Source organism: Taeniopygia guttata, chromosome 1A (assembly GCF_048771995.1).
Source record: "Taeniopygia guttata chromosome 1A, bTaeGut7.mat, whole genome shotgun sequence".
Lineage (NCBI taxonomy): Eukaryota > Metazoa > Chordata > Aves > Passeriformes > Estrildidae > Taeniopygia > Taeniopygia guttata.
Window position 1 is genome coordinate 49,059,302 of NC_133025.1, and position 24,944 is coordinate 49,084,245.

The 24,944-nt window shown below is 46.7% G+C and overlaps 1 protein-coding gene across 6 annotated transcripts in view; it reads right to left on the minus strand.

Moving 5' to 3' along the window:
- CACNA1I (calcium voltage-gated channel subunit alpha1 I) overlaps positions 1–24,944 on the minus strand; it is a 161,730-nt gene that overhangs the window by 130,204 nt on the left and 6,582 nt on the right. For all 6 annotated transcript variants that reach the window (XM_030262967.4, XM_030262966.4, XM_030262965.4 and 3 more), the window contains one exon: positions 17,369–17,670. In XM_030262967.4, coding sequence (XP_030118827.4) covers positions 17,369–17,649 — 281 coding nt within the window. In that variant the 5' untranslated portion in view covers positions 17,650–17,670. The remainder of the gene's footprint in view (positions 1–17,368; positions 17,671–24,944) is intronic.

The following is a 24,944-nucleotide window of genomic DNA, read 5'->3' on the forward strand; positions in this document are numbered from 1 at the left end:
CTCTACTGCCACAGCTCCTTCTACAGACATTGCTTTGCCCATATTAGATGCTGAAGGAGTAACAACTTGACTCTTGTCTCCCCATCAAACAAGGGGAGTGAAAGAAGAAAGTGATTTTGCAGATGGAGGATGATTGCAGGCACAGACAAGTGAGGGCCATTCTGGCTGCACAGGGGCTCCTATGTCACAGCAAGTCTTAGAGAGAAAAAGACCATGACAGGTAGGGGGGCAAGACATTGGGCCACAATCAGAGGACTGGAGTGAGCAAGTTGTGGAGGGGCAAGGGGTGAAGACAATGAGATTTGATAGGGCTGGGCCCCAGCAGCCTGCAATGGAACAGTGTGGCTTACCCAGCTGAGGGGCCAAGGCAGGGACAGCAAAGGATCCAGAAGGCAGGAAGTCTAGAGACAGTCAGATCACAAGGCAATGTGAGATGGACAATGGTGAGAAAATTCTATGGAGGAGACAGAGCTAAGCAAGATGAACAGGGTTAAAGTGTCATCCTGTGTCTTTTCCTTGCTACTAGTCTTTCTAGGTCACATTACCTGTAATATCTTGTAGTCAAGGATCTTTTGACATTTCTGCTACAGGACTATTAACACACTCGGACACAGCTGAAGAGGAAGCCAGTTAACACCAGACCACCACAAACCCAGTTCTGTTCCTCTATACCTTAGTGGAAGTACTGCCAGTGGTTCTGCTGCCTTCAGTCCCACACCCACACTCCTGGCTTTCCAGAAACTTCTCTTCTCTCTCTCTCTGCTTTGTTGTTCATGCACAAGCTGTGGCAGGTGTTCTCCCAGGCTCCCACAACATGGGAAATTGATGCATTAGCCTGGGGCAGCAGCTACCAGGGAAGATGTTTCACCCAACCCTGTGGGAGACTGAGTTGCAGAGAGGCCTGGGTGACGAAGGGTGCGGGAGCCAAGGAGAGCACACTACAGCAGGAGATAAAGCCTGTGCTCTGCATTGTTTTTAATCCCCTCACCATTCTTCTTTGCCTGAATGGAATTAGAGAAGCAACAAGGGAGCTTTACTGCCAGGCACACCATGGCAACACATCAGCTTTAGAGACATACCAGCTCCTAGGAGCACTAATACACTGCTCCCTCTCATCCCCCATGTCCTCTTTCCCGTGCTGTATCCATGCTCCAGGCTGCCTGGCCATCCCAGGAGATCCTCCCTAGCAGCTCTCCCTCAGACAGCTACACAGAGGACCAGTGAAGTACCCAAACTGGGAACCTTCACAATGCTTGGACAGGTGCCTCTTCTCGTGGACCTTCCTCCTGTTTCCCTCCAGCAAGACCTGCCACATGAGCATCCCCATGAAGCAGCATCCCACCAATGCACAGGCAGCAGCTAGGCAGCGGCTCCTCTGGGAGCTCAGCTCCCTGCCTGCCACCAGAGGAGAAGGCAGATGATGTTCTGCTTTGTCTCCTCTTCCCACTGTGCCTTTGTGAAAGCAGAGAAATGACAACAGCTGCCTCCCTGTTTGGGGGATGGGGTGGGAGGTATGAGCATTCGGGGGAAAAGAGAATTAATCTGAACAAAGCACAGGCCAACTGAATCCGAAACTCAAACTCAACTTGCCAGCTCAGATTTAATTTTGTTTCAGTAAATGACTGGTTTAAACAGGAGCATGAAACCAGCACAGAAACAAAGGATGTTCTTTATGGTATACTCACCCTGACCAAAGCAAGAAATGCGGCTACAGTTCTGCAAGAGAGAGTTTCTTCCCTGTTCTAAAATTTACACCAGTTTGAGAAACCTGAGAGGCCCTGAACTGGGGTTAGCAAAGAGAACTCTCTAAGTCGGTGGAATGATGTGAGTTCATTAATCACAGCACACAGAACTCAAATGCTTGAGCACCTACCTGCACTACACCCAGCAGCTTTGGAGGTTCAACACACTTTGCATGGAGCCAGCAGACAGGGGTAGTCCTTTGCCCACCTATGCCAAAACAAGGCTCTCTCATTAGCAGCCCATTTCCTGGGTATGAACTCCAGTCCCTCTAGCCCAGCTTATTTTTTAACCAAGTCACACTTCTCATCTTCACTGGCTGTCTGGATATGTCATCCCACAGGTAGGCGCCCAGACAGAGCTGGGAGGACTTTGCTCCCACCATCAGCATAATTTCTTGCACTGGTGATTTACACGGGGATTTCCATACACCTGAAGAGCATTTGGGAGCTCAAAGATTTTAACTGTCTCATGCTTTTCAGTCCCTACCCTCACAATCAGTCACCTCCACATGGCTCAACATACAGCAGCCCATTAGATTTCCACCACCATGACCTATTCTCTCCTCATAACTCCAGACGTCCCTCTACCATTTGATCAGTAAAAACAAGCTAAAATCCTCACCTTTCCCTCAAAACCTTTTCAGTTCCCCCAGGATTTCAAACAACAGTGAAAGGCTCTCCTCCTTCTCCCTCTGGCATCACCCAGACAGATGCACAGGGGAAGGCACAGCAAATCTCTCCAAGGGATAATTGCAGAGGAATTCACCAGTAGGTCAAATATTTATCCAAGACTCATCAATGCAAATGTTTTCTAATCCTCCTGCATCTTTCAGGGATGGCAAAGGAGTGGTGAGTACACCTCTGATTTATACAGATGCATACAGATTAGAATAATAAAGAACTCAGATGATTTATTATGTAGTAATTGTATCACTTAGTCAAATATCTTTGTTGTGTATGTGTATCAATGTAGGAGCTAAGAGGATAAAAGCAATACATACATTGCACTAACAGTTCCTATACTTCTGGCCAATCCTCAATGCTTTTTGGTGTTCTGACTGCGCTTGTCCACATTTCAGAGAACCTCTCTGAGTCCATGAGGTGCACAAGGCTTTCCCAAAGTTTTCAAGCACAAGCTTGTAGGTACATGCCCGAGGGCACCAGGCGTAAGCAGCACACTTGGTGGGGAAGGGGTGCAGAGATAAGCCTACAAATACAAACCCACCTGGGGGAAGCAGCAGTGTCTCAGAAGAGGTCATTCAGTGGGATTAAATAATCCCAGGTGTAACTATTAAACCCAGCAACTAAAGACCGGCATCAGATCCTCCACTGGGAATGTCTTTGTGTTCCTGAAAAGCTGAGACCCATGAAAACATAAATAATCAACAGAAAAGAATAATCCTGAGTCCAGGGGAGAGGTATCACAGCCATGGGTGAGGAAATCCTTCACACATGCAAACAAGAATGGGAAATGAAATGGGTACAAGACAAAGTCGCAAGTGCATGACACTAATCAGCTTAATCACACTCAAGAAGTACCCAGAGAAGTGAAGTGGCTGGGGAAAGAAATAATTACTTTTCTGTTCTTCCCCCTATATCTGTCTAACCTGTCACCTTTGCTTCCACTGATGGGATCACTGACACCCTGGTGGGGGGACATTCCAGATCCCTCACCCACTCCATCCCCTTGCTTCCATGCAGGAGGCATGCCTTCATGTCTGTATTTCCTGGGATACCCAGCACCTTTCTGCTTCCCCAGCTTTGTGCCCTCAGTGACAGCTTCCCCCAGGGCTGTGCTCCTTAGTCCCTAGGAAACTCTGCCCAGAAATGCCTCAACAGCAGTGAGCCTGTGCTCACACATACCAGCAGTGAGGACACCAACTGCTACCACAGCCAAATAATTCTTGGGCATTTGTACTGCCCAGAAACTCAGGAGTGTGTCTGCCAGGCTGTGCACAAGAGGGGTGTGCCAAGTGCCACTGGCAATCTTTTGAAATATAAAGCTGGAAGGCTCTTCTGTCCTAACATAATAAAACAGGGACTGCTGGTGCATTTAACTACTCTGCAAGAGACACCTGGTATTTATCCCCACTGCATCTGTCTCAGTAAAGGGGCAATGCTGGCACAAGCATTACCTTCAGGGGCTTGCAGCAGTTTCCCTGCTCAGCTTCCTCCCCTCCCCCTGATACCGCAGGGGAAACAACAGAGGGGCCTGCCCCAAGCACAGTGTCAGTCTGGGAACAGGAAAGAAAACACAGGGACAACTCAGCACAGCACAAGGGGACACAAAGCCACATTCAGACAGAGCAGAAAGGAAGGAGTCGGAACAGAAACACAGACCTGCAGACAGATTGTTGGCCAACACAGATGACAAATTTCCTTCTGTCTGTCCATAAACCACAACCATGCAATGGCAGTCTGACACATCTAAAGTGATTGCAGCCCTGGCATATAGGATGCCTCTCCAGGAGTCAAATTCAGCACCACACAAACCCTCAAGTGCCAGCTCACTTCAGGAACCTGGGTCACAGGTATCAGGAGTTTCCTTAAGGTTTCAGTAACTTCAAAGCTGCCACCTGCCTCTTTCTCAGAGGAAGATCCAAGGACAGACTTAATGTTACTTCTGTATGTCCAGAGCATGCTGGAAAGTCCCATGGTGCAGGGTATCCTAGAGCAGACCTCCCCATCCTGTTTTCCCCCCTTGTAGCCCTCAGAGATGTTCTTCAACGGGAAGTCTCCTTTCAGCCAGGGAAGGGAGCACATCTTCCCTTGTGCAGTTTACATATGATCTGGCTTCACGTCTCACACCCAGATAGAGAATCCCTGATGTGACAGCTCAGGAAAATCAAATGAAGTGTCAACCCTCTTTCATTTTCCAGTAAAATAACCCCCATATGGGAGAAAACAGTTTCCCCAGACATCTGCCACACGTTCCAGAAAAATGCATTACAGACATGCCACTAAGTGTGAAATAGATTTTTAAAAGTTAAAAAGCTATTGGATATTTAAAGGATGTGTGACATATCACAATATGCTGTAAATGCATTTTAAAGAAATAACAGCACCTCAAAGATACTGTGGAAGGATGCAATTAATTCTGTGCTTTGAAAAAAATCCTGGGTTATGGTTTTCTGGAGGAGGAATGTTTTTTTAAGTATCTACTTTAATAGTTAATTATGGCATTGTAGGGGAAACTTGAGGCTTCAGAGAGAGCTGACCTATATGGTGGAAGGCTGCATACAGCTACAGTGATAACACTAATTTTAATTAATCCTACCACAAACCCTTCTTCCTTCCAACACCCTGTCTCATTTGCTTAGAGCTTCATTTGATTGGCAACTTGAGCTGAGACTTACATAGCAGGTATGACTGCTGTGAGGAAAAACTAAGTTGCATGTCAATGCCTGCAAATAAAAAACTTTTTTTTTTCTCTTAAGTGTCCCAGATGGTTTTTTTTTTGACTAGCATTTGCTGCTGGATGCTCTGAAATGCTGCTTCCACACTGGGCAGCAGGGTAACCCAAGAGCTTTCAACCTTTCACTCATCCTCTAACAACCCACCCAAATGGAGATAAATTAGCAGCTGCCATAACAAAAAAAAAAAAAAAAAAAAAAAAAAAAAAAAAAAAATAGGCCTTTGAATATGCTCAGAAGAGACTGTCTGATATGACTCAATCCAATAAATTAAGATAGATAAGGATGAATGTGGAATCTCAGTTTCTCCCTCTCCACACCACCTTCACAACTCAACCTTCCATTGCATGCTCAGGTTTGGTTTTTTCCCCTCAGGATCCCTGCCCACAGGGAAGGATGGCATCAGAGAAGACACTAATGTGACACTTCAGCCAGTGAGCTTGCAGGAGTTTGCTGGCAGCAGGGAAACAGAAATAAGTAGGAATGCAAAGCATGAAGGCTGTAGGGTAGGGACACAACTTCACTGTGTGGGGTGCTCCTATCTCACCCCTTCCTGCTGCAGGCTGAGCCCTCCAGCCCTGCCTCCAGTTGAGCTCCCTGCCCCAGCCTTCTCAGCCAGCTTCTCCCATCCAGACCTTCTCCTCACCCACCCCAACCAGTCCACTCTCCAGGCTGCTCCCTCATGCCATTGCTGCCCAGTCCCTCCACTCTGGAGGGCAGATACCTGGTGGATAAGCTTTCCACTCCAGATCCCTGCTGGCTGCCTGACCCAGTGGTCTGGTCTTCCTCCCTGGCTTCTCAGTTCCCCTCTTCAGTATCCTGCACAGAGTTTTGCCTGGTCTCTGCCTCCTGGACCTCAAATTAAGGTTTTATTAATGGATAAAAAGACTGCTACAATGGAAAAGTTGGAAAGCTTTTGAAAACCACGCTACTACCTCATGTATCAATGGAAACTATATCTTCCATTTCTTCAGTTCTACTTGTGCTCTGGCCCTTGCATGAACTGTGTGAGATTCTTCAGAGATCCTCCTGGGCAGGAAAAGAAGGAAAAACATTACTCAGTACCCAGCAAGGAAGAAAACATACAATATGAAGAGTTTGTCTGCACAGGGAAAGATAACAGGGTCAACATACAATAAAAAAGAAAATTGGGAAACTGTAGCATGGGATTAAAAAAAAAACTGCTACAAGAAAACAGTGAGAAGACTGCTGTCTCCAAAGGATTTTCCTGTATAAAACAAGTGAGATAACATCTAGAGCATCCTCCACTCACTAAAATCCCACTTCCAGAGCAGGCTCAAGAAGGGAAAGATGAGAGCAGTTGTCAGCACAAGGCTGCTAAACAGTGGGTCGACAAATACAGAGAAGAGAGGAGCAAACTCCCAAGCTGGGAAGGATCCTCCTCCATCAAGAAAATTAATCAGAAAGGAGCCATAGGGAAAGAAAAAAAAAAGCAAGAAAAATTGCCTTGAGGGAAAAAATTCCTTCATTAAGAAATATCACAGTTGGCCAGTGGCACTGAACATCAGGTAGTACCAAAGGCAATATATTATTACTGCTGCTCTTCTATAAGCCTGTCTTTTTTAATATAACTCACTCATGACAAACATTTTCAAGGTCTGGCCTGAATCTCACATGTGGACAAAACAGAGCCTTCTAAAATCACCTACAAACCCAATACATTTACTCAACGCAAAAATTACATCACAAGTTGGTAAATATGTGAACAGAAATAATTACATAAAAACTGCAATACATCAAAAAACCTACTTTCTCAAATATGTTTTAGCTTGATTATTGTTAACAATTCCTGTTAACATCTGCTAGCTGGCTGGTAAATGATCTGTAGAACATTTTGTAGAAAATAAGAACGTGGTATTCTTAGGGGAACACTAGAGAGAGGCATTCTTGGCTGTAAAGCAAGATGCAGGATACAGGTAAAGACAGGGAGATTTCCTTTTGGGGTGTGTGAATGATGGGGCAAGGCAGATTTGCCAAGTACTGATGTTTCAGTATGCTTCCAAAGCAGGGCTTGAAAGATGAGCAGGTATTTTGGATCTTTGATGTGAGGAACTATCAACCTCTGCATGGAAGAAAATATTTCTCCACCCTCAAATATTGAGCTCCTACATCTTTCATGCCACGAAAGAGAACAGCTGCTGTTTGTTGCAAACTGCCTGTTCCAATAGGGAGGTTAATATTTTACCATGTGTTTTCTTTCCTTCCTTCCCTTCTTGCCTGTTGAGGCAAATCTCAGAGCTAGTATTACATGCACTGGATTCAGTAGCTTTCTCTTGGATGAATTTATACTGGTGTTAGCCTTTTTAATCTGTGACTCTTTGAGAAGAGAAATCCCCCAAGATGTACATTTGGTTCCCTCTGCCTCTCACAGCATCCAGTCCCTACAAGCAGTCTTAAAGCCCTTTTCAGCAATTTTTTGCTACCCTGGGGAAGCAGTGATAAACAATACCAAGTTACTAAAGTAAGGATGAAACAGCCCTCACAAAGGTCCAGGGGTCAGGAACAAGGCTGAGACAGCATTGTTGGTTCAACTTTTGCAAGTGAATCCTTGAGTGTCTTGCCCAGCTTCCAAGCTGAGGCACAGGGCCAGGAGATTTCAGACACACAGCTCCCGGCCAGCATTCTGAGCTCACATCTGTCTGTGCCAGCCCACAAGAGCCAGATCTGGTAAGCAGGGACTAGCAGAGCACCATCTACATCCCAGATGCTTGCTGATGGAGCAGCAAGTGTCACCCAGGCTGGCTCAGGAGGCAGTCACCTCCCAGCAGCCTGTCCTTGCTCCCAGGTAGAGGCACCTCTTGGATTCTGCTGCTCAGAAATGAGCTTAGTGCTCCTGCACACTGGCAGTTCAGGATGGGGATGTCACAGGTGCCACTAGCATGTCAGAGAGCACAGGAAGATAGCAGCTCTAAAGGGGGATGGCAGCAGCCTGTGAGTACAAGGAAAGAGCAATCCCACCCTGCCATGTAGAAATTCCCTCCAGAGGTAGCAGAAATCTGCTATTTTCACAGATAAACTCACACTTCTGTAGAGCCCTGGCCTTTTTCCTCATTCTAAAAAAGCCAATGAGTGATGCCCTCTGTTTAAATCCTACTTCCAGGCCCCCCCTTTAAGCCCTGACCTTTCACCCCAGGAAGCCTGGTGTCAACAATACTGGCCAAGAGAGGCACTTAACAGAAGGAGCAGGAACAGTCAGTGCAGACAGGCTGCTAGCAGCAAAGCCCAGGAATGACAGCAAGGGAAATAATAAAAGAAGAGGAAAATTACAAACTGCCACAGACAGAGAGGAAGAGGGATAGACAGGGTGGCTAGTCACAGGGGAGTCTGCTAGAGGAGTTACAGGGACTCAAACATCAAATCACACTCAAGGAGGGAGAGCAATGGCTTCTTTCATAGGCTGAAGCACAGTAGATGATGCCTGAAGAGGAGACTGGGGGAGAGAAAACTAAAGGAAGAGAGGATAAGCAAAGAGTGTGATGTATCATTAGCCAGGACAGATTTATCTTTCCTCTTGGATGAATTGCAGTGCGTAAGTGTAAATGGCACCATTGTCTCAGGGGGACAGATGGTCCCCCACATCACAGCTTTGCATCCCCCATCCTGCCTGGGGGAGTTGCTCCCCTCCCCAGTCTGCACTGATGCAATGGGCATGGAGAGCTGGAGAAGGGAAAGGCAGGGAGGCCAAACTAAGCTTTCCATCTCCATCCCCACATGCTGACCTTGCAGTGAGGATGGGCAGGTGAAAGCTGTTCCAGCTACAGCACTGCACACCAACTCCATCCCTCAGAGCAGCCAAGCCATCCAAACATCTATGCAGGCTCTAGCAGAAGGCTTACACTGCCATCACACCACCTACTCACTTCACCAGTCCTTGATGGCAGTCAGAGATCAAGCACTCATGCTGATTGTCTCAGGTCTATCAGCTGCTTTCAATACCATTGATTTCAAGTTTTGCTGAGATGCCTGCCAAGGTTAGTAGGGATTTGTATCATCTGTTCCCAGCCTAGATGACCTCCCCATATCATTCCCCATCAGTATCTTACATCTCCATCATCACACTTCACCTCTCATTTTACTAGCCCGGCTGCACTCTCACCTGCCGTCCTTGCTCATCTCAGTTTCATTCCCTGGATGCTGGTCACAACTCTGTTGTTTTCTTGGCATGGAATAAAAAAACATCCCCTGAGCTAGCCTCTCTCCTCCTCCAAAGCTTTTCCTGAGATGAGTCCTTCTCATTTACACAGCTAAGCTCAGAGAACCTCTCCAAGGAGGGGAGGCAGAGCAGCAATCCCTTCCTGGTGGACGGTCACAGCTGACAGAAGGTAGCACAGCACAAACTCACAGCCCAAGGAGCAGCAGTGACAAAGAGCAGGCCAAGCCCAATCCACCACCAGATCTGCCCCTCTGAACAGGCAGCCCCAGCTGGTGGCCCTTCCCACCACTCTCAGCCCTCATCCCATTGCCCCCACCAGCCAGAGGCTGTAAAACCCCATTTAAGAGAAGCACTTTCCAAACAGGACCTCCTTCAGCCCTGCCCCTCGGCAAACAGGGAAGCCCAGGAGAGGCAGTGGCACAGAGATACACGAGGCACTCCAGGAAGGGGCTGGCCAAGGTGCTCTGGGCCAACCAGGACCAGTGGGCAAGCAAGCACAGGTCACAAGTGGATGCTAATTAGAGCCTGGTCCATCCTACACCAGACTAGAGCCTTCCTACACCAAAAAACAGTGCCTATCCAACAGTGCTTCTCCTGGACCATAAAGATCTTCCCAGCTTAGACCTTGGCAGACTCTTTGTTCCTGTTCTCTCCATAGGTCTGTAACAGGCCAAGTGTTCTATAGCCTCATCTTAGCCATACCAGGACCAGCTGCAGTCCATTTGCTGCAGAGGAGCTGCAACTCTCCTCACCTGAAGCATCTCCTGTTAAGTACTATGCTCACAATCCACAGCTGCAGGCCCTTCCCCATGGTCTAGAGTGGGAAGAGTTTCAAGTCCTCAAATAAGCAGCTGGTCAATTTGTTAGTGGTTAATTCTATTAATTCACATTGTTATAATAAGACATCCAATTAGAGGTCTGGTCCAAGTATTTCATAGGTCTTGAACTCAAAAGGAGCATTTTTATTGTCCTTTCTATTCCTACAAGAGCCCCTTTGGCACTATAGCACACCCTGCTCCAGTGTTCACAAAGGCTGAAAAAGGCAGACTGACCATTTTTCAAAGAATAAATGGTTCTTATCTCCAAGGCAAAATATATTCCAGTCAATAAGCACAACATGCTCCAGAAAGGTTTTTCAGCATTTGTTTCAGTTCAGCAAGGCATTCAGAGGGATGGGCATGTCCCTCAGAACAGGCACTGCTACCATCCCTACATCCCAGCTGAGCACACCATCCCTCTCCTCTGGCCTAGCAATACCAGATACCCTCCAGATTGCCACAAATACATGGTGCTGTATGACAAGACAAGACCAATCTCCCCAACCTCACCTGAAGAGCAATGGCTGGTGCATATAGATTTGTTCTTACTAGGTATTATAATAACACTGATTTATACCAGACAATTATATGACTTGTATCTTCTATGCTCTCTCCCCTGCTTCCCTGCACTTTCCACATTCATTGGCCATAAACCCAGCTGCCATATTAAGGCACCTCATCAAAAGCTGTTGCAGTAAGAGTCCTAGCCCTCCTTTCCTAAAGCATCAGGGCATGGAGGCCTACAAGGTGTTTTATTGGGATTGAAACATATTAGGGAAACAGGGCATTACAAACATACAGCGGAAATACCCCTCTCCTAAATCACAGGCTCCTCTGTGCTTTGCAGTTATAGCCCTCCCTCCAACAGTAGGAATCTATCCTTAAGTAACAGCAAAAATGCTCAGATCTTTGAAAAAAAGACAGTAAGGATGCGCCACAGATTTTCAGCCTTATTTCCAGTTGTGTTAGACCCTACGAACATTAAATCTTCAGTCAGAGCCCTAGTTTTGTATGTGCTGTTCTCCTGCTTCATTTCCAAACCATGGTCTTCGAGTTCTCACTACAAAAAAAGCCTCCAGGGAATAAGCTAAGGGGATGGGAGGCAGGGATTTATCCAGTTTCAACATTTGTGGTTATATAGCCTGGGCCATCTTGCAAGCCAGCCAAATTTAGACCTCATCCCTTACATCTGCCCACTTGCCTGAAATTGCATACATCTCACATACACACAACCCAGCCAATTTCTCACAGATCTCAAGCATGCAAATCCCCTTAAAACATATCCATCCCTTGTGTGCTACTAATGACAATGCACGAGTTTAAATTCCATTTACACTGAATCTGACTGTGCAAATGGTTCCTCTGAACTTCCGCTGGTAAATTTGCACATCAAATGACTCGCACTAATGGCACTCCTTTGTCACTAGTTTCGTGGAGACAACTTCCTTCCCAACTACTTGTGAAGGCCCTGAGCTCTATCATGCTCCCCCTGCCACATGCCTACCAAACACAATCAGGAAACAGCTGTCCTAAGAAGAAAAATGGAATTCAGAGAATTACTTTTCCCCAATCCAGAGTCCAGGTGGATGGGGTTCTTCTTCTCCCACAAAATTAAGATTACCCAATATTTCATTATGGAAACATTAAAATGTTCAGACTGTGCAATTTCCAAAACTAAACCTACTCCCTTATCTTTCCCTTTGCCTTCTTCTAGAGCATCTGGGAAACCAAACAGCATAGCAATCCTAAATGCAAATGCTACAGTCTGCTATCCAGCAACTACTTATTTGCTAAAGGAAGAACAGGAACTTCCAGAGATCTGCTTTACCCTCTGAAGAGAGAGGTTCAGTTAAGCACTGAATTTCCTGCAGCAGTCTGTCAAATATATACAGAGAGCTTGGATGGTTTTCGACAGGTAGAGTTAGACAGGGTAAAGCCCATCAGCTTTCCAAAAGGAGAATTAACAGAGAAATTAAGGGTCAGTTCACAAGGGTAGGACATGTCTGCTTTAAGGCACATTGCTAACATAAAAGGGGAGGAGAGCACTTGATAATATATTGATACACTGCATTCAGTGCCTTCAAATATTAATCAAGATAATGGACTTCTGACTTATTACAAGTCCCCCTTATTTGGTAATAGCAAGCTTCATTCCAGAAGGGAGGCTGGCAGAGTGTCAGAAAACCCAGCAGAACCTGAAGCAGTCTTGCTCCCTCAAAGCTTGAAAAGCATCTGGCACATGCCCATGGGAACACCAATGCCCCCATCACTGCACACCTACTGGAGAGCTCTGGCCATCTCAGTTTCCCATGCAACAGGAGCAACTGCAAAGTTGACTTAGAATGTCGTCGAGTGCAGAGGGGTAAGATTAAAAAATCATGTATTGGTGGGGCTTGGGTGCACAGAGATATCTCCTTAGCTCGAAAGAAGTCACAGCAGCAACATGTGCCTGGTTACCAAGAATGATACAAAGCTGTCAAAAGTCCTCAAATAAGTGCCAGACTCTTCATGTGTCTTCTGAGAGAGGCTTTTTAAAAGTGATAGGAGAGCTGCCTTTAAAATGGAGACGCATTAACAACATGCACATTTTACTGTTTTTCAAATATGCATCTAAAAGCTGATACTGATGACCCCAAGAGCAGAAAGCCATGATCCCTAGGTTCTCAAGAATGATCAATGCTGCTTAAAATTGATACACCGCTCAGTTTTTGATGTATTATTGTACTTTCTGGTCCCATTTCCAAGCTTCTCTCTACTTACTAGAGATGCAGAAAATGATTATTTTTATTTAAATACACACACACACACGTGAAAAAGAAAAGTAAAATTCAGACAATTACAGGAGCTCAGGCCTTAATATAGTCATCAACTACCACAAGATTTGCAATAAATTTGCAGATTATACTTATTTATTTATAACTACAGGCAGTAATTAAGAATGCTGTGTCCAGGGTTTGACAGTGTACAAACTTCAGGCAGAAACAAGTACAACACACTACAGAATCTGCACATATAACTTCACTGGACATAAACTAATTGCCCAAACTGGTATTTAACATAGGCATATTTTACATATGTAACACATTCACCCAAAGCTTAATAAACAACAGAGTCCTTGCCCCCCCTAACCACACAGCACCCAAAAAGCAGTGATTCTGGCAGCCCACAGTCCCTATGCACCGTGGCACCTCCTGCCACTGTCACCAGGAAAAGTACCAATCCACATGCATGCATTTTCTCTCCTCCAAAATTTGATTTTGCACTTGGCTCTCAGAGGGTAGTGCCAGCATGAAACACCACTATTGCCATCACCAGCCATCCTCTACTCTACTGACTCCTATATAAATGATGCCTATGGCACCACGCAGGGAAGAGATGGGGAATAAATGCAGAGGTTTCCTCTGTTTCCAACCAAAATGCTCAAGGCCACTCCCGTTTCCTTGTGCACAGAGCACCCAGTCCAAGCCAACAATGCCACCAGTGAAAGCTACAGGAAAGGTATCTCCAGAAGCAAGGTGGATTTTTGGCAGCAGGTACAATGGCAAAGCCCCTGTTCAGTGGATTTTAAAGTTAATGAGCTACAAGGCAGCTCCTTAGTGCAGTCATACCACAGCTTTAAGAAGTCACCCTGCTCAATACTCTGTAAAACACAGCTCCCAGTAATAAAAATTAAGTGTGCACATAAGCTTTTATTCATCTGGGACCTGACCTGCTGCTCCTACACCACTGAAATCGGCTGGAAATGCAACACTTCACTGCTTGAGAGCAAAACAGAAACCCAAAGGGCCAACAGCTTCACCAAGGGGTTGGTACATAAAAAGCAAGAAAATGACAGAGTAGTGAACTGCAGAGCCTCTCATAAGAATCCATTTGTATGGTGCCATGTGGCATACCCATTATTTAGTCCCAAACATTTTATAAATTCATAAGATAAATGCTATGCAGTTGGTTTGGAAACATGTTTTTTACACTTTTCATCCCATTCCCCATCCAAGCTTGACTACAAATCCTATATGACAGAGTTGAGGTTTTATAAAAGGAAAAAAAATATATATATTCCAGCCATTCTCATAACCACATCTCAAACAAGGACTGTATTAATGTTGTAGCTGCAACAGCTCCATGATCTCCAACTCTGAGTGATCCAGTCTCCTGTTACCAAAGCACAAATTAACCTAAACAAACCAGCTGGCTGGTTGCTCATGTGCTGCATCACAACAACTCCTTTCTAACCAGGGGCTAAGCCAGGCTCCAGGTATGTGTTTTGTTGCATTGCATACCCAGCTGATACAGCACTTACCTGTCTCTAATAAGGTATATTAGGAATAAAAAAAAAAGAAAACAAAACAACTGCTTCCAAATAAGCTAAGGCTATTCAAGCATTCACTTGTGCTGTAGGTAAACCCAAAAACTTGCAAATCATCAAACTTGAAAGCATCAGGCCCCTTTTCACCACACACTACAACAGCAAAAAGCACAGCAAATACTCCCTTTGGGGACAAACACGTGGACTTTCACAGGGATCATAGTCCTCTTCTTAAAAGGGAGTTAGGATCCACAAGTTTTGCAATGACAGCATCACACATTTCTACACTACTATGCTTCCAGAAGCAATTTTAAAACAAAGAAATAAGTGGTTCTTTCTTCTATTACTGCACTGCAGCAAAGCAATATGGCAGCAGTTTAATAGCACATGACAAAATTGCAGGACTGCTCACAAAAGGAAAAATAATCTCCAGGAGAGGGGGATTTAAGTAGTTAGAATGCAATTACCTAAATTGAAATTTGGTGGTTAATGACCTTGCGCTTAAAAAAAATGTTACATAGTCCTTAACTATCAGAGCTTCCTTTTTAAATCTCATTGACAGTACTTCCATAACAGCGATCATGAAGCTCTAACCTAGGAAAAAATTCCACAAGAAGATTAATAGGCATTTAATTAATGCCTCATCTTTTTGCTGAATCTTCACGAAAGACCAGGTATTGACCTATGACAGCAACTCATCCTGCCCCTGCTTAGCTTAAGCACATTGGAGACCCAATTGCTCAATATAACAAGGATGAAAAGCAGGCAAGCATATCAATTCCTAGAAGACATGATTTGATTTTCATAGAAGTATCTCTTATGAAGGGTCCAATTCCCAGCCAGGAATCTGCCACCAGGCCATGTAAATGCATCCTTTCTATGATGCTGTTAAAAAAAGTGTGATGCCAAGAGCATATGATTACATGTAAAAAGCCTTCAGGGTGCAGAAACAACCCCTCATTTGAGAAAAACAGATAATTATTTATCTCATGAGCCTTTCAAAGAGAGAAGCACAAGGGATTGAAAGGAAATCAGAGGAGGGGCTGAATCCTCACCTCTCAGTCTCCACTAGTATGTAATCTCCCAACATCACACAGCTGAGCTGAAACCTCAAATTTGACAAAACCCTTCCAAGAGGTTTGTGTCCACAGCCCCACCATTGCCCTTCACTCCCTGGTGGTATCTGTAGCCACATGTAAGGTCATCAACAGGTGATTGGATGAGGCTTTTTCCTTCTTTATCTAGTTTCTAATTAGAAAAAGTCCTTTTCTAAGGACTTTTCAAAGAACACATTTGTCTGCAGATTAGGACAAAAGTAACACTTAAAAACTAAAATAGCCCAATTTCTTGAATAATAGTTCCATCAACTGAAAGGAAACGCCTTGGAATGTATCAAATTGGAGGGATTCTCTTGAGTGACTTTTTAGCCAGCAATAAGGACAGGCTCTTGTCTTCTTCCACCATAACCTCCTTCCTGCATCCAAAAGTAAGCCTTCATCCCAAAGCCATGCTGCTATTCTTCTTCTACTTTCCAAATCTAGCCTTTTATAGTGACACGAATGTCTGAGTCCTGTTTTGAGTTCTGCTCTACCTCATGCTGGGACAAGATTCCCAGGACATAATAACTAGAACAGGCACACTGTGATAGAAAAGCAATGCATAATTCAATACAAAGTTTTAAAATTTTATGGAGCAGCCAGTAGAAAAGAAAGCAGAATATCTAAATCTCCAATGTGTTCTCAGCCATAACCTGTGTTTGAGACTGCAACATCTCTTCAGTGGCTTTTGAACTTTAAGATGAGAGCTCAGAGCTCAAACACAAACCTTTACCTACACTTGAAATTAAAGCAAATCTCATCCACTTAAGGTCAGCTGTTACTGCTGACACTACTTCAAGTCCTCACCCAGGGTTAGGCTCTTAAAGCTGAAAATACTCTTGGAAACATTTTGCTAGTCTCCACTGTATGCCCAGACATTCAGATTTAATCTATACATCAAAACCAGAGCAGGCATCCTCATAGCTAATACCCACCTAACTAGGAACTAAGAAACTTCCAGGTATAAAGTGCTGCAAGATGAGATTTTCAGCTAGAAAAGCATTCACATAAAATCTCAGACCAACCTCTCTGATGACTCATCTTCATCTCCATTTCCTCCACACCATCAGCGATCCCACAGTTCAAGGAACAACAGTGTCTCTCTACCTGGTTTTTATACCACTGGAGCCACAGAGCCCAGCTGGCAGGCTCCTGGTGGTGAGCTGTGCAGGTGGCCATCATTTGCACTGCTGGGCTGCAGGAGCCCTCCTGCCATCCAGCACTGACCATGAGTGATAACACCTGCGTGTGATTGCTGACCATGGAAAGGAGGACATGCTTACGTCCCAGAGATCTCTCCCAGGCTGTGTGGAACTCCAGGCTCCCATGGAAAGGCAAGGGGTTACCTAGGTTTTCCTGCAATCAGGGTGCAGGAGGAGTGGTGGTTCCCTGACTAAGGCAAGGTGAGCTGTCAGTAAAGCCTGTATTTTCAGACACCCCCACCATTCATGACAGTCTGAAAAGCTCCTGGGCTAGCAAATCCTACTCTGTCCCAGGCAAAAAGGGAGCTGGGAAGGGGAAGAACAGACTTCCTAATGTACCTCTCCTCACACCTCCACTCCCCCCACTCCCAGTCCCTGTGTCTGGGACTGCCAGCAGCTCTTTCTGAAGTCCCTTCTTTCATGATCAATGTATTTTGATCACACACTAAAACAGCAAAGGTTCTGTTTCAACACAAGCAATGAACACATAAGGTCATTAAATGTAATAAAAGTTATTCCTTACCTGCAAGGCACCCCAGGAGGGCAAGATGAGGGAAGGACAGGGCAGGAGGGAGCCAGAGGCAGGGAGGGAGAGGGGGCAGCTCAGAAAGGATATGGGTTGCACACCATTTTGATGCACCAGCTCCGTGGGCTGGTGGTCTGCTTCAAGCAGAAGAAGACAACTGGGGCCAAGTCTGGGTAGGGAACATCAGGATCCGGAGGGGAGGTGACTTCTTCATCCTCACCCAGCTCCAGGGAGGACGGTGGCTGCTCTGGCGGTGTTTGTTGCTCCGAGATGCCCAGATCCACGGGCTCCAGTGGGCAGATGGCAGAAGTGTGAGGGGGGTGTGGGCCTGCAGGCCAGGTGGAGGGAGGCTGGGGGACGTACTCTGCCATGCCAGCCACAAGCAAGAACCCCTGGAGAGGAAGAGAGAAAGAGAACTTAAATCCCACAAGGAATCAGCAGCAAAAGCACAGCACATCTGGGCTCTCCTAGCAAGTCCAGAGCAGGGGAGAGCTGCAGGACTGATGGCTCTGACAAATGATAAACCACTTGGTGCTGAAGCAGTTTTAAGCTCTTTTCTGCCAGTAACCTCTCCACCAAGACTCCTCTGTCTGCTCCTCTCCATCACCATTTAAACCATTCCTGTAGCTCCTGAGACACTCTGTCAGAGTGCTGCACCAGCTCAGAGGGTGGTGGCAGCTCTTTTGGAGGCAGCCTGAGCACCATAACAGAGCACAATGCTTTGAACAATACAGGCCCATCCTGACAAAACAGAGGCATCCTGCCCTTGCCATCCCTAACAGAGTCCTGCCAACTGCAGGTGCAGCTTTGCTGGCCCAACTCTTCTATCCAAGGGCACTCTGGGCTGGCTCCGTGTCACACCAATGCACAGGCTCCATCAGACTGTCACTGACAAATGCATATCAAACCCATACACAACAGTCACTCATTCAAACAGTGAGCTGTTACACAAGCCAGAAGTGGGATTAAACATTAAGCACCTTTTATTCAAGCTTGTTGAGCTCTCCTATTATGGAGCCATGGAAATACCATGAACACGAGCTGCAAAAATTATTTCCCTGAACAGAAGGGTCAGGGAGCATGGGTGGGCATGAGAAGAGCAGGTCTCAAGCTCACTGGAAGCCTGTGCTGATTTGCCTGGCTAAGGGTTAATTTTCTGCACAGTAGCTGGAGTAGGGCTGTGTTTTGGATTTGTACTGGAAACGTTATTAATGATATCAATGAGTTAGTTACTGCTGAGCAGGGCTCACACAGCACCAAGACATTTTCTGTGTCTCACATCACCCACCAATGAGTTGGCTGGGGATACACAAGGAGCTGTGAGGGTTCACAGCCAGGACAGCTGACCCCAGCTAACCCAAGAGATAGTCCATATTATATGACATCATTCTCAGCACATAAAGCTGGGGGAAGAAGGAAGAAAGGGGGACATTTGGAGTGGTAGAATTTGTATTCCCCCATCAGTGTTTTTGTATGATAGAGCCCTGTTTTCCTGGAGATGGTTGAACATCTGCCTGCTCATGAGAAGAGGTGAATAAATTCCTTTTCTTGCTTTACTTCAGTGGAAAACTTTTGTATTATCTATCAGACTGCTTTTATCTCACTTTTTTGCCTATTTGTCCCTTTTACTATCTTTATTATCCTCCCATTCCAGCTGGAGGGTAGTGAACAGGTAGCTGTGTGTGGCTCAGCTGCCACACAGGGTTGAACCACAACACTCGTGTGCACTACAGAGCACCAAACTTTTGCTAAAAAACATCACTTTGCTGCCTGTGTGCTGTCCATTCAATACCAGAGTGGAAGTGGCTGGTCAAACTGAGGGGAATTAAATAAACTCCAAGGCTTGGCCTTGGAGAGGTGTTACTTGGACACTCTCACGAAAGAGACCTTGGCCAATGACTGCTCATTGTCTTCCCTTCACCCTGCTGGCATGTTCAACCATCTGGAGTGCCCATGCTGCAAGTACAGATTTAAAAGCCACACGAGAGCCCTCAGACACACTGCAGTACAGAAAGGGATGATGAGCAGCAGGAAATGATGTGTCTATCCAGACCTCATCTCCTCACATGCTGGCCATAGGTTATCCTCCCTGGCATTTGTCTCTGTTCTCTTCACTTTAGGATCACAAAGGTCACGAGCAGCTTTATTGACACTGCTCTGCCTTAGCAATGCACCCTTGACATTTCAGCCCGTGACCCTTTTGGTGTTCACACTGCTGGATCCATGATCTCCAGTGCTCTCCACACACTCATCTGTCAGGCTTGCCAACCACTCCACCTTAGGTTGCAGTGCCCCATCATTCCCAGATGAGACTGTGACACCTCTGCCTACCTATCCTGTTTTCTCATCCTCCTGCTTCCAATACACATTTTGATCCAAAGCTTTGCTTGTTCTTCAAGGCTTGGTATTTGTCAGAATAAAGAGCAGCAAGTGCAGGGGTTTAGAAAGCAGACACAGTGTCCCTTAGGGGATAGCAGAGAGACTCTTCGAATTCATTATCCCTAAGGCCTGCAGCTATTGGAAAGAACAGATGCCATGTCTCCTGACTGGCTTTGGGATGCTGTTCATAATTTTTTAAGCCCTGTGAAAAAACTTACATTGCATCCTTGTCACCATCTATCACTACTGTTTTCAAAAAACTTCCAGCAGATTTTTGACTCTGGACACCCATGCAACTACTTATACCACTTTTTATATTCCCTATTCCCACCAGCTCCCCATTGCCTGCTCTGAGCGGGCTCCCTTGCAGGCTATTAACATGCAGTGGCTGAGCACAACTTCCCTCCCATTACAGCACAGAGGAGAAAGATTAGCAGAGACAGCCAGGAGGAATTACTTATTATGGTGCTCAGAGCATGCACACTGATGAGGGCATGACAGTTCCAAACTGCAGCGTACAAAGCTTCATAATTGCCAGTACAACTGAGAAAAGGAATAGGAGAAACAACCTCATCAGCATTTCCCTGCTTTCCCTTCAGCAAGCATCCAGGGCCTCTTCTCCATCTCACCAGTGCTAGATGCAGCTGGGATTTAGGGAAGCTGCTCTGCCCATGTGAAATACTCACGCACAAACTGGGTAGTGTGTTTATCACAGACAGTTCATCACTCTAATTTGTGTAGCTCAGACTGACTCATTAGGGCTCATATGGACACAAGGCCAGGTGAATCCCTTTGGAAGTCCTGAAGCTAAATACAGTCCTTGAATGACAGCTGCCCCACTGGAGATGTGAGTAATACCTTTTACCTTCCTGGGATTAAATCCTGTTCTTCCTCCCAAGGCTGTGATCACGATGTATTTCCTACATTAAGCAGGATTAATATTCTGTGTCAAAAGAGAGAGAGGGAAAAATCAAGCACTGGGGCACTTCCAAGCTCTTCACACAGTTAGTCCTTCCATCTCAACTTCAAAGAAGAGTAGAGTGGTTTTTCTGCCCGACATAGGTCCAGGGTTGTCTCCCCTACCATTTCAGATATGGAGGTTGGAATCAGCTATTTCCCCTATTTTTGTCAGGCTGCAACTTATGCAATACTACTATTTTCTCTGGCCTTGCAATCACTGGCCTTCCTTTGCTGTAGCTTTGCTCTGTAACTTGGTTGGAGTCAGCCTGCTACAGTATTTCAACTCAGGGGAGCCCTGTTTAAATCAAAATGAGGAATGAGTTTGGCAAATGCATTTGTCTGCATACACAGCAAAATGTGCATCAATGGAGAGGGTTCCTACCCAGATAAAAGGCAGTTATAGGAAGACTCAAGAGAATTATAAATCTCCAGAATTTGTCTTTGGGATGCCTCTAACCTCCCCTTTGTGCAAGTGCAGCTTACTGTGACAAGGGCAATATAGGAGGACAAGGATACAAGATAAGGGTTATGGGGTGGCCAGATGCATGTTCTTCTCACTCAGCCTTTTGCTCAGGCAAGCCTAACCCCAGCGAGTACAGCAGGCCAGATCCACCAGAAAAAAACAAATCCTCCCCACTCTGGACTTACCTGGCCAAATGTCCCCCAAATACACAAAAACATTCTGCTGCAAAAGTCACGTACTACTGAAGAAGTGATGCTACACCAGCTGCACTTCTGTCCCAGGAGAAGGGAAGTTATTTGTGGGTTGGCAGCTCCTCCTGCTTCCCTCCCTGCACAGCCTGTGCCAAACCCTTCTGTGGATCCAGGTCTTAAGTCTGCACTGTCCGTGCCCAAGGACCATTTAAAGCCACCACCATCCTGAGCTGAGCACCCACTGGTGCTGCATCCGGCACACACACCTGCCCTGGGCATGTGCGCTGGCAGGGAGCTCTTTGCCTTGGCAAGCACAAAAGAAGCTGACAGCCTCTGGCTCAACCCTTCCCCAGAAGCACCTGGTCCTGCCAGACTACTGAGGAGGAAGCGAGAAGGATGCTCTAAAACAGCAAGAGAAGTTGTGGACTTAATGAGAAGTGGAAATTGGTTAGGAATAAAAGAAGAAAATATCAGAATGCAGGAGAAGTGCTACAGATTAGGGGTGTCTGTCCAAAAAGGCCAATGTCACCTCCTGGCATACATTGCAGAAGTGTCTGCTCAGACAGACTCCCCCTTTAAGGCTGCAGCCAGCATCCCAGGGCTGTCAGTGCCATGACCTGCCATGAGTGAGCCAGCCCAAGGTGTCCTGCAGGCACCACAGTCCAGCCAAAGCAGCCTCCCAGCTCCTCACTGCCCTCTTGGCAGAGGGGCCAACAAGGGGCCATGGGTGAGGGAGGGCTGACAGGACCTTTACAAGCCTCATGCAGCCTTGTCTGGACTATTGCAACTTGACAGTGAAAGGGCCTTTCACAGCCAGCCAGGAGCAGGAAATACCAGAGAGAGGTCCCCAGAGCACTGCCCCAGTGCTGGAGGGGATCCGCCCAGAGTCCAGCAGGATACTACTCCACTCTCTTGTAGGACCATCCTCAGAGTTCACCTTCCCCACAATCATCCCTAACCCTGTGTCCCTTGCCAGACCACACTGCCTCAGAGCTGTTCCTTCCTGCCTGCACACTGCTCACACAGACAGCACTGGGGTCCACATCAAAAATGAAAGTACAGAGTATATTTCCTTTAAATGTAAACATAGCACCTCCCATTCTGAGGCACACAGGTCCTTTCCAAATCGTCCATCACCATCAGTCACCCATTACTCAGAAGCAGCAGGAAGCACAGCCGTTAGCTGTTAGCACTCTGTCCTGCTAACACCCTTGCAGAAGAGGGACAAAAATGACAATCTCCAGCTGGTGTTGCAGGGGAGAGCAAGATGGTCCCATCAGCTGGAGCAGCACCTGAGGCACACATATTTATCATCTCCCAACATCCATCCAAAAGTTGACAAGCATCTGGGGGCACAGCGTTTACAGCCAGCTTTGCACAGGCCCAGACTTATTTAAGGAGCTCTCTGACTGCATGGGATATTTCGGAATGCATGTGGGTGACCCCGTTCAGGGGCTGTGTGAGCCTCCCGGGGCGCTCTGCTGAGCACGGCGGTGAGCCCGCGTTTGTTTGTTGCTATAAGTGGCAAGCGTTACCTTTGATGCCTGCGTCTGGCTGCAGGGATGTGTTAGTCATACAGGTTTCACATTTGGAGCGTTTGTCGTGGTACAATATAATTAGTGGTACCCAGCTCCCTCTGTGTTTGTGTTCAGCTGGCACTGGCATGTTTCTCTGCCCCTTAGCGTGAGACAGCGCCTGTTCTCATCTGCCTGTGCGTGCAAGGGGTTGTATAAGTGCCAGCAAGGAATAGGGTCACTTTTCTTAGCACTTAATTTGAAACAGAAGTTTTTACATCTCCATCATCTCAGCACCTCCAAATGCAACGGGACGTGGCAGAAAGCCAGCAAGGAGTGTTCCAAATGGTGCCCGAATCCATCTCTCACGGATGCTGGTGCTCCCAACACGCCCCTGAAGCACATCCGTGGCCTGCACCAGAGCCAAGGTCTCCCAGCTTCCCTGCCCTGGTCACAGGCTCATGGCCTGCTGCTTTTGCAGCTGCATGCTGATTAATTGCTGTGCCTTCTTTCCACACGTGCTATTATCCTCTGCTAGATTTGCTTGAGCACTTGACAGCCTCACCCCTTTTTCTGGCCATTTTACACCCCTCATCCTGTTAAAGACAGGGAGCAGAAGAAATTCCTGCATCCCACTGAGCAGGGGAAGGAGCAGTCCAGCCAGCACAGGACAAAATGAGCAAACTATCAGTCCTGAAGTCTCAACAATACCCTGCCTTCAAGCTGTACTGCAGGCAGCATTCTGCGGCTGTAGGAAGAAGAAGGCCTGATCTCCTGGACACTCCCACCCTCATCTTCCAGTCAACGTCCAATGTATCACTTCCCTCTCGTGTGGCTGGGATAGCCCCATCCTGTCTGTACGTCTGGTCCCTGCTCCTGGCACAGCAAAGTGGGGATCTGCTAGCATTGCTAAGAAGCCTTTTGCCAAGCCAAAGGAGATGTTATGCAGACCAGTAAAAATTTTGCTGGACAGATAGAGAAAAAAAAGTAAACAACAAGAGAAGAAAAGGCATAGGAGTAATATAGTCACTTTGGGTGTAGGCAATACAGAGGAGAAAGAAGTTTCCCATTGGAAAATCTTTACCTGACCTATGTGGAATGTTTGAGACCCAGAAGTGAGTGCTGCTGAAGACCCTAACTTTATCCCACTGCTTCCCAGAGAATACATGTACTTGCTTTCAACAAATTGTTTTCATTTTTGCTATTCCAAGTGAACAGACTCTAAAAATCTCCTTCTGGGGGTGACTCTATACTGCAACAGATCCCAGAGTCAGTGTTTTCCCTTTTAAACCTGCCCCGCTCTCCCCGTGCGCTGCTTTGTTCCGCACAGCTCCCAGCGATCCCTCCTCCTCGTGCGCACGGACACCTTTCCCTTGAGAGAATTCCTGCCATCCCCTTGGAACCACCGCTTAGGCAAGCCGCACGTCTTTAGCACTTAATCCTGGCTCGCAAATGAATCTCCTCAGCCCCGCGGTGCTCCGTGCCGCCTGCGGCCCAGCAGCTGCGCCGCCCGCGGGGCTCCGCTGGCCCCGCCACGCTGCGAGCCCCTGTCTGACGTGCCATCTACCGCCACACCGCGGGCCTGTGGCCTGAGCCGGCCCTTCCCTGCCCCTCACCAGGTTCTCAGAGACCATGTTTCAGGTTTTTGATTGCCTCCAGATGTGCTAGCTTGAGTTTTTCCTAAGATTAATGTCATTAAGTTGTTTTCTACCCATCTTTCTGACCTTCCTAGTTCCCTCTGTGTTGTTTTACTGCATCTCCACTGGCAGGCAAACCTGGTTTATCATCACGCGGGGAAATCATTAATGTGCTGTTTACACTTTCCTTCAGGTCAGCAATGAACATGGCAATTAAGACGGTCAGATGAAGATGATGAAGAGGAAGACAGTGGTGTCATATGCTACCAGCAATGATGGCTTTGAGGCCATCCTCACACTCTTAACCCTTCAGGACCCAGATCCTAAAGTGCTAGCAGGAAACAAAATGTACAAATACCTCAGCTGTGCCTCTGAGAGAAGCGGAGGCTGGGAGAGCAGAGCTGCAGCTCCTGCCCACCACAAGGACAGGTGCCCCATGCTGCAGCTGCCAGCACTGCGCCTGTACGGGTGGATGGAAAGGGGCATCCTGGGGCTGCTCCCACACAGGCTAAGCCAACAGTG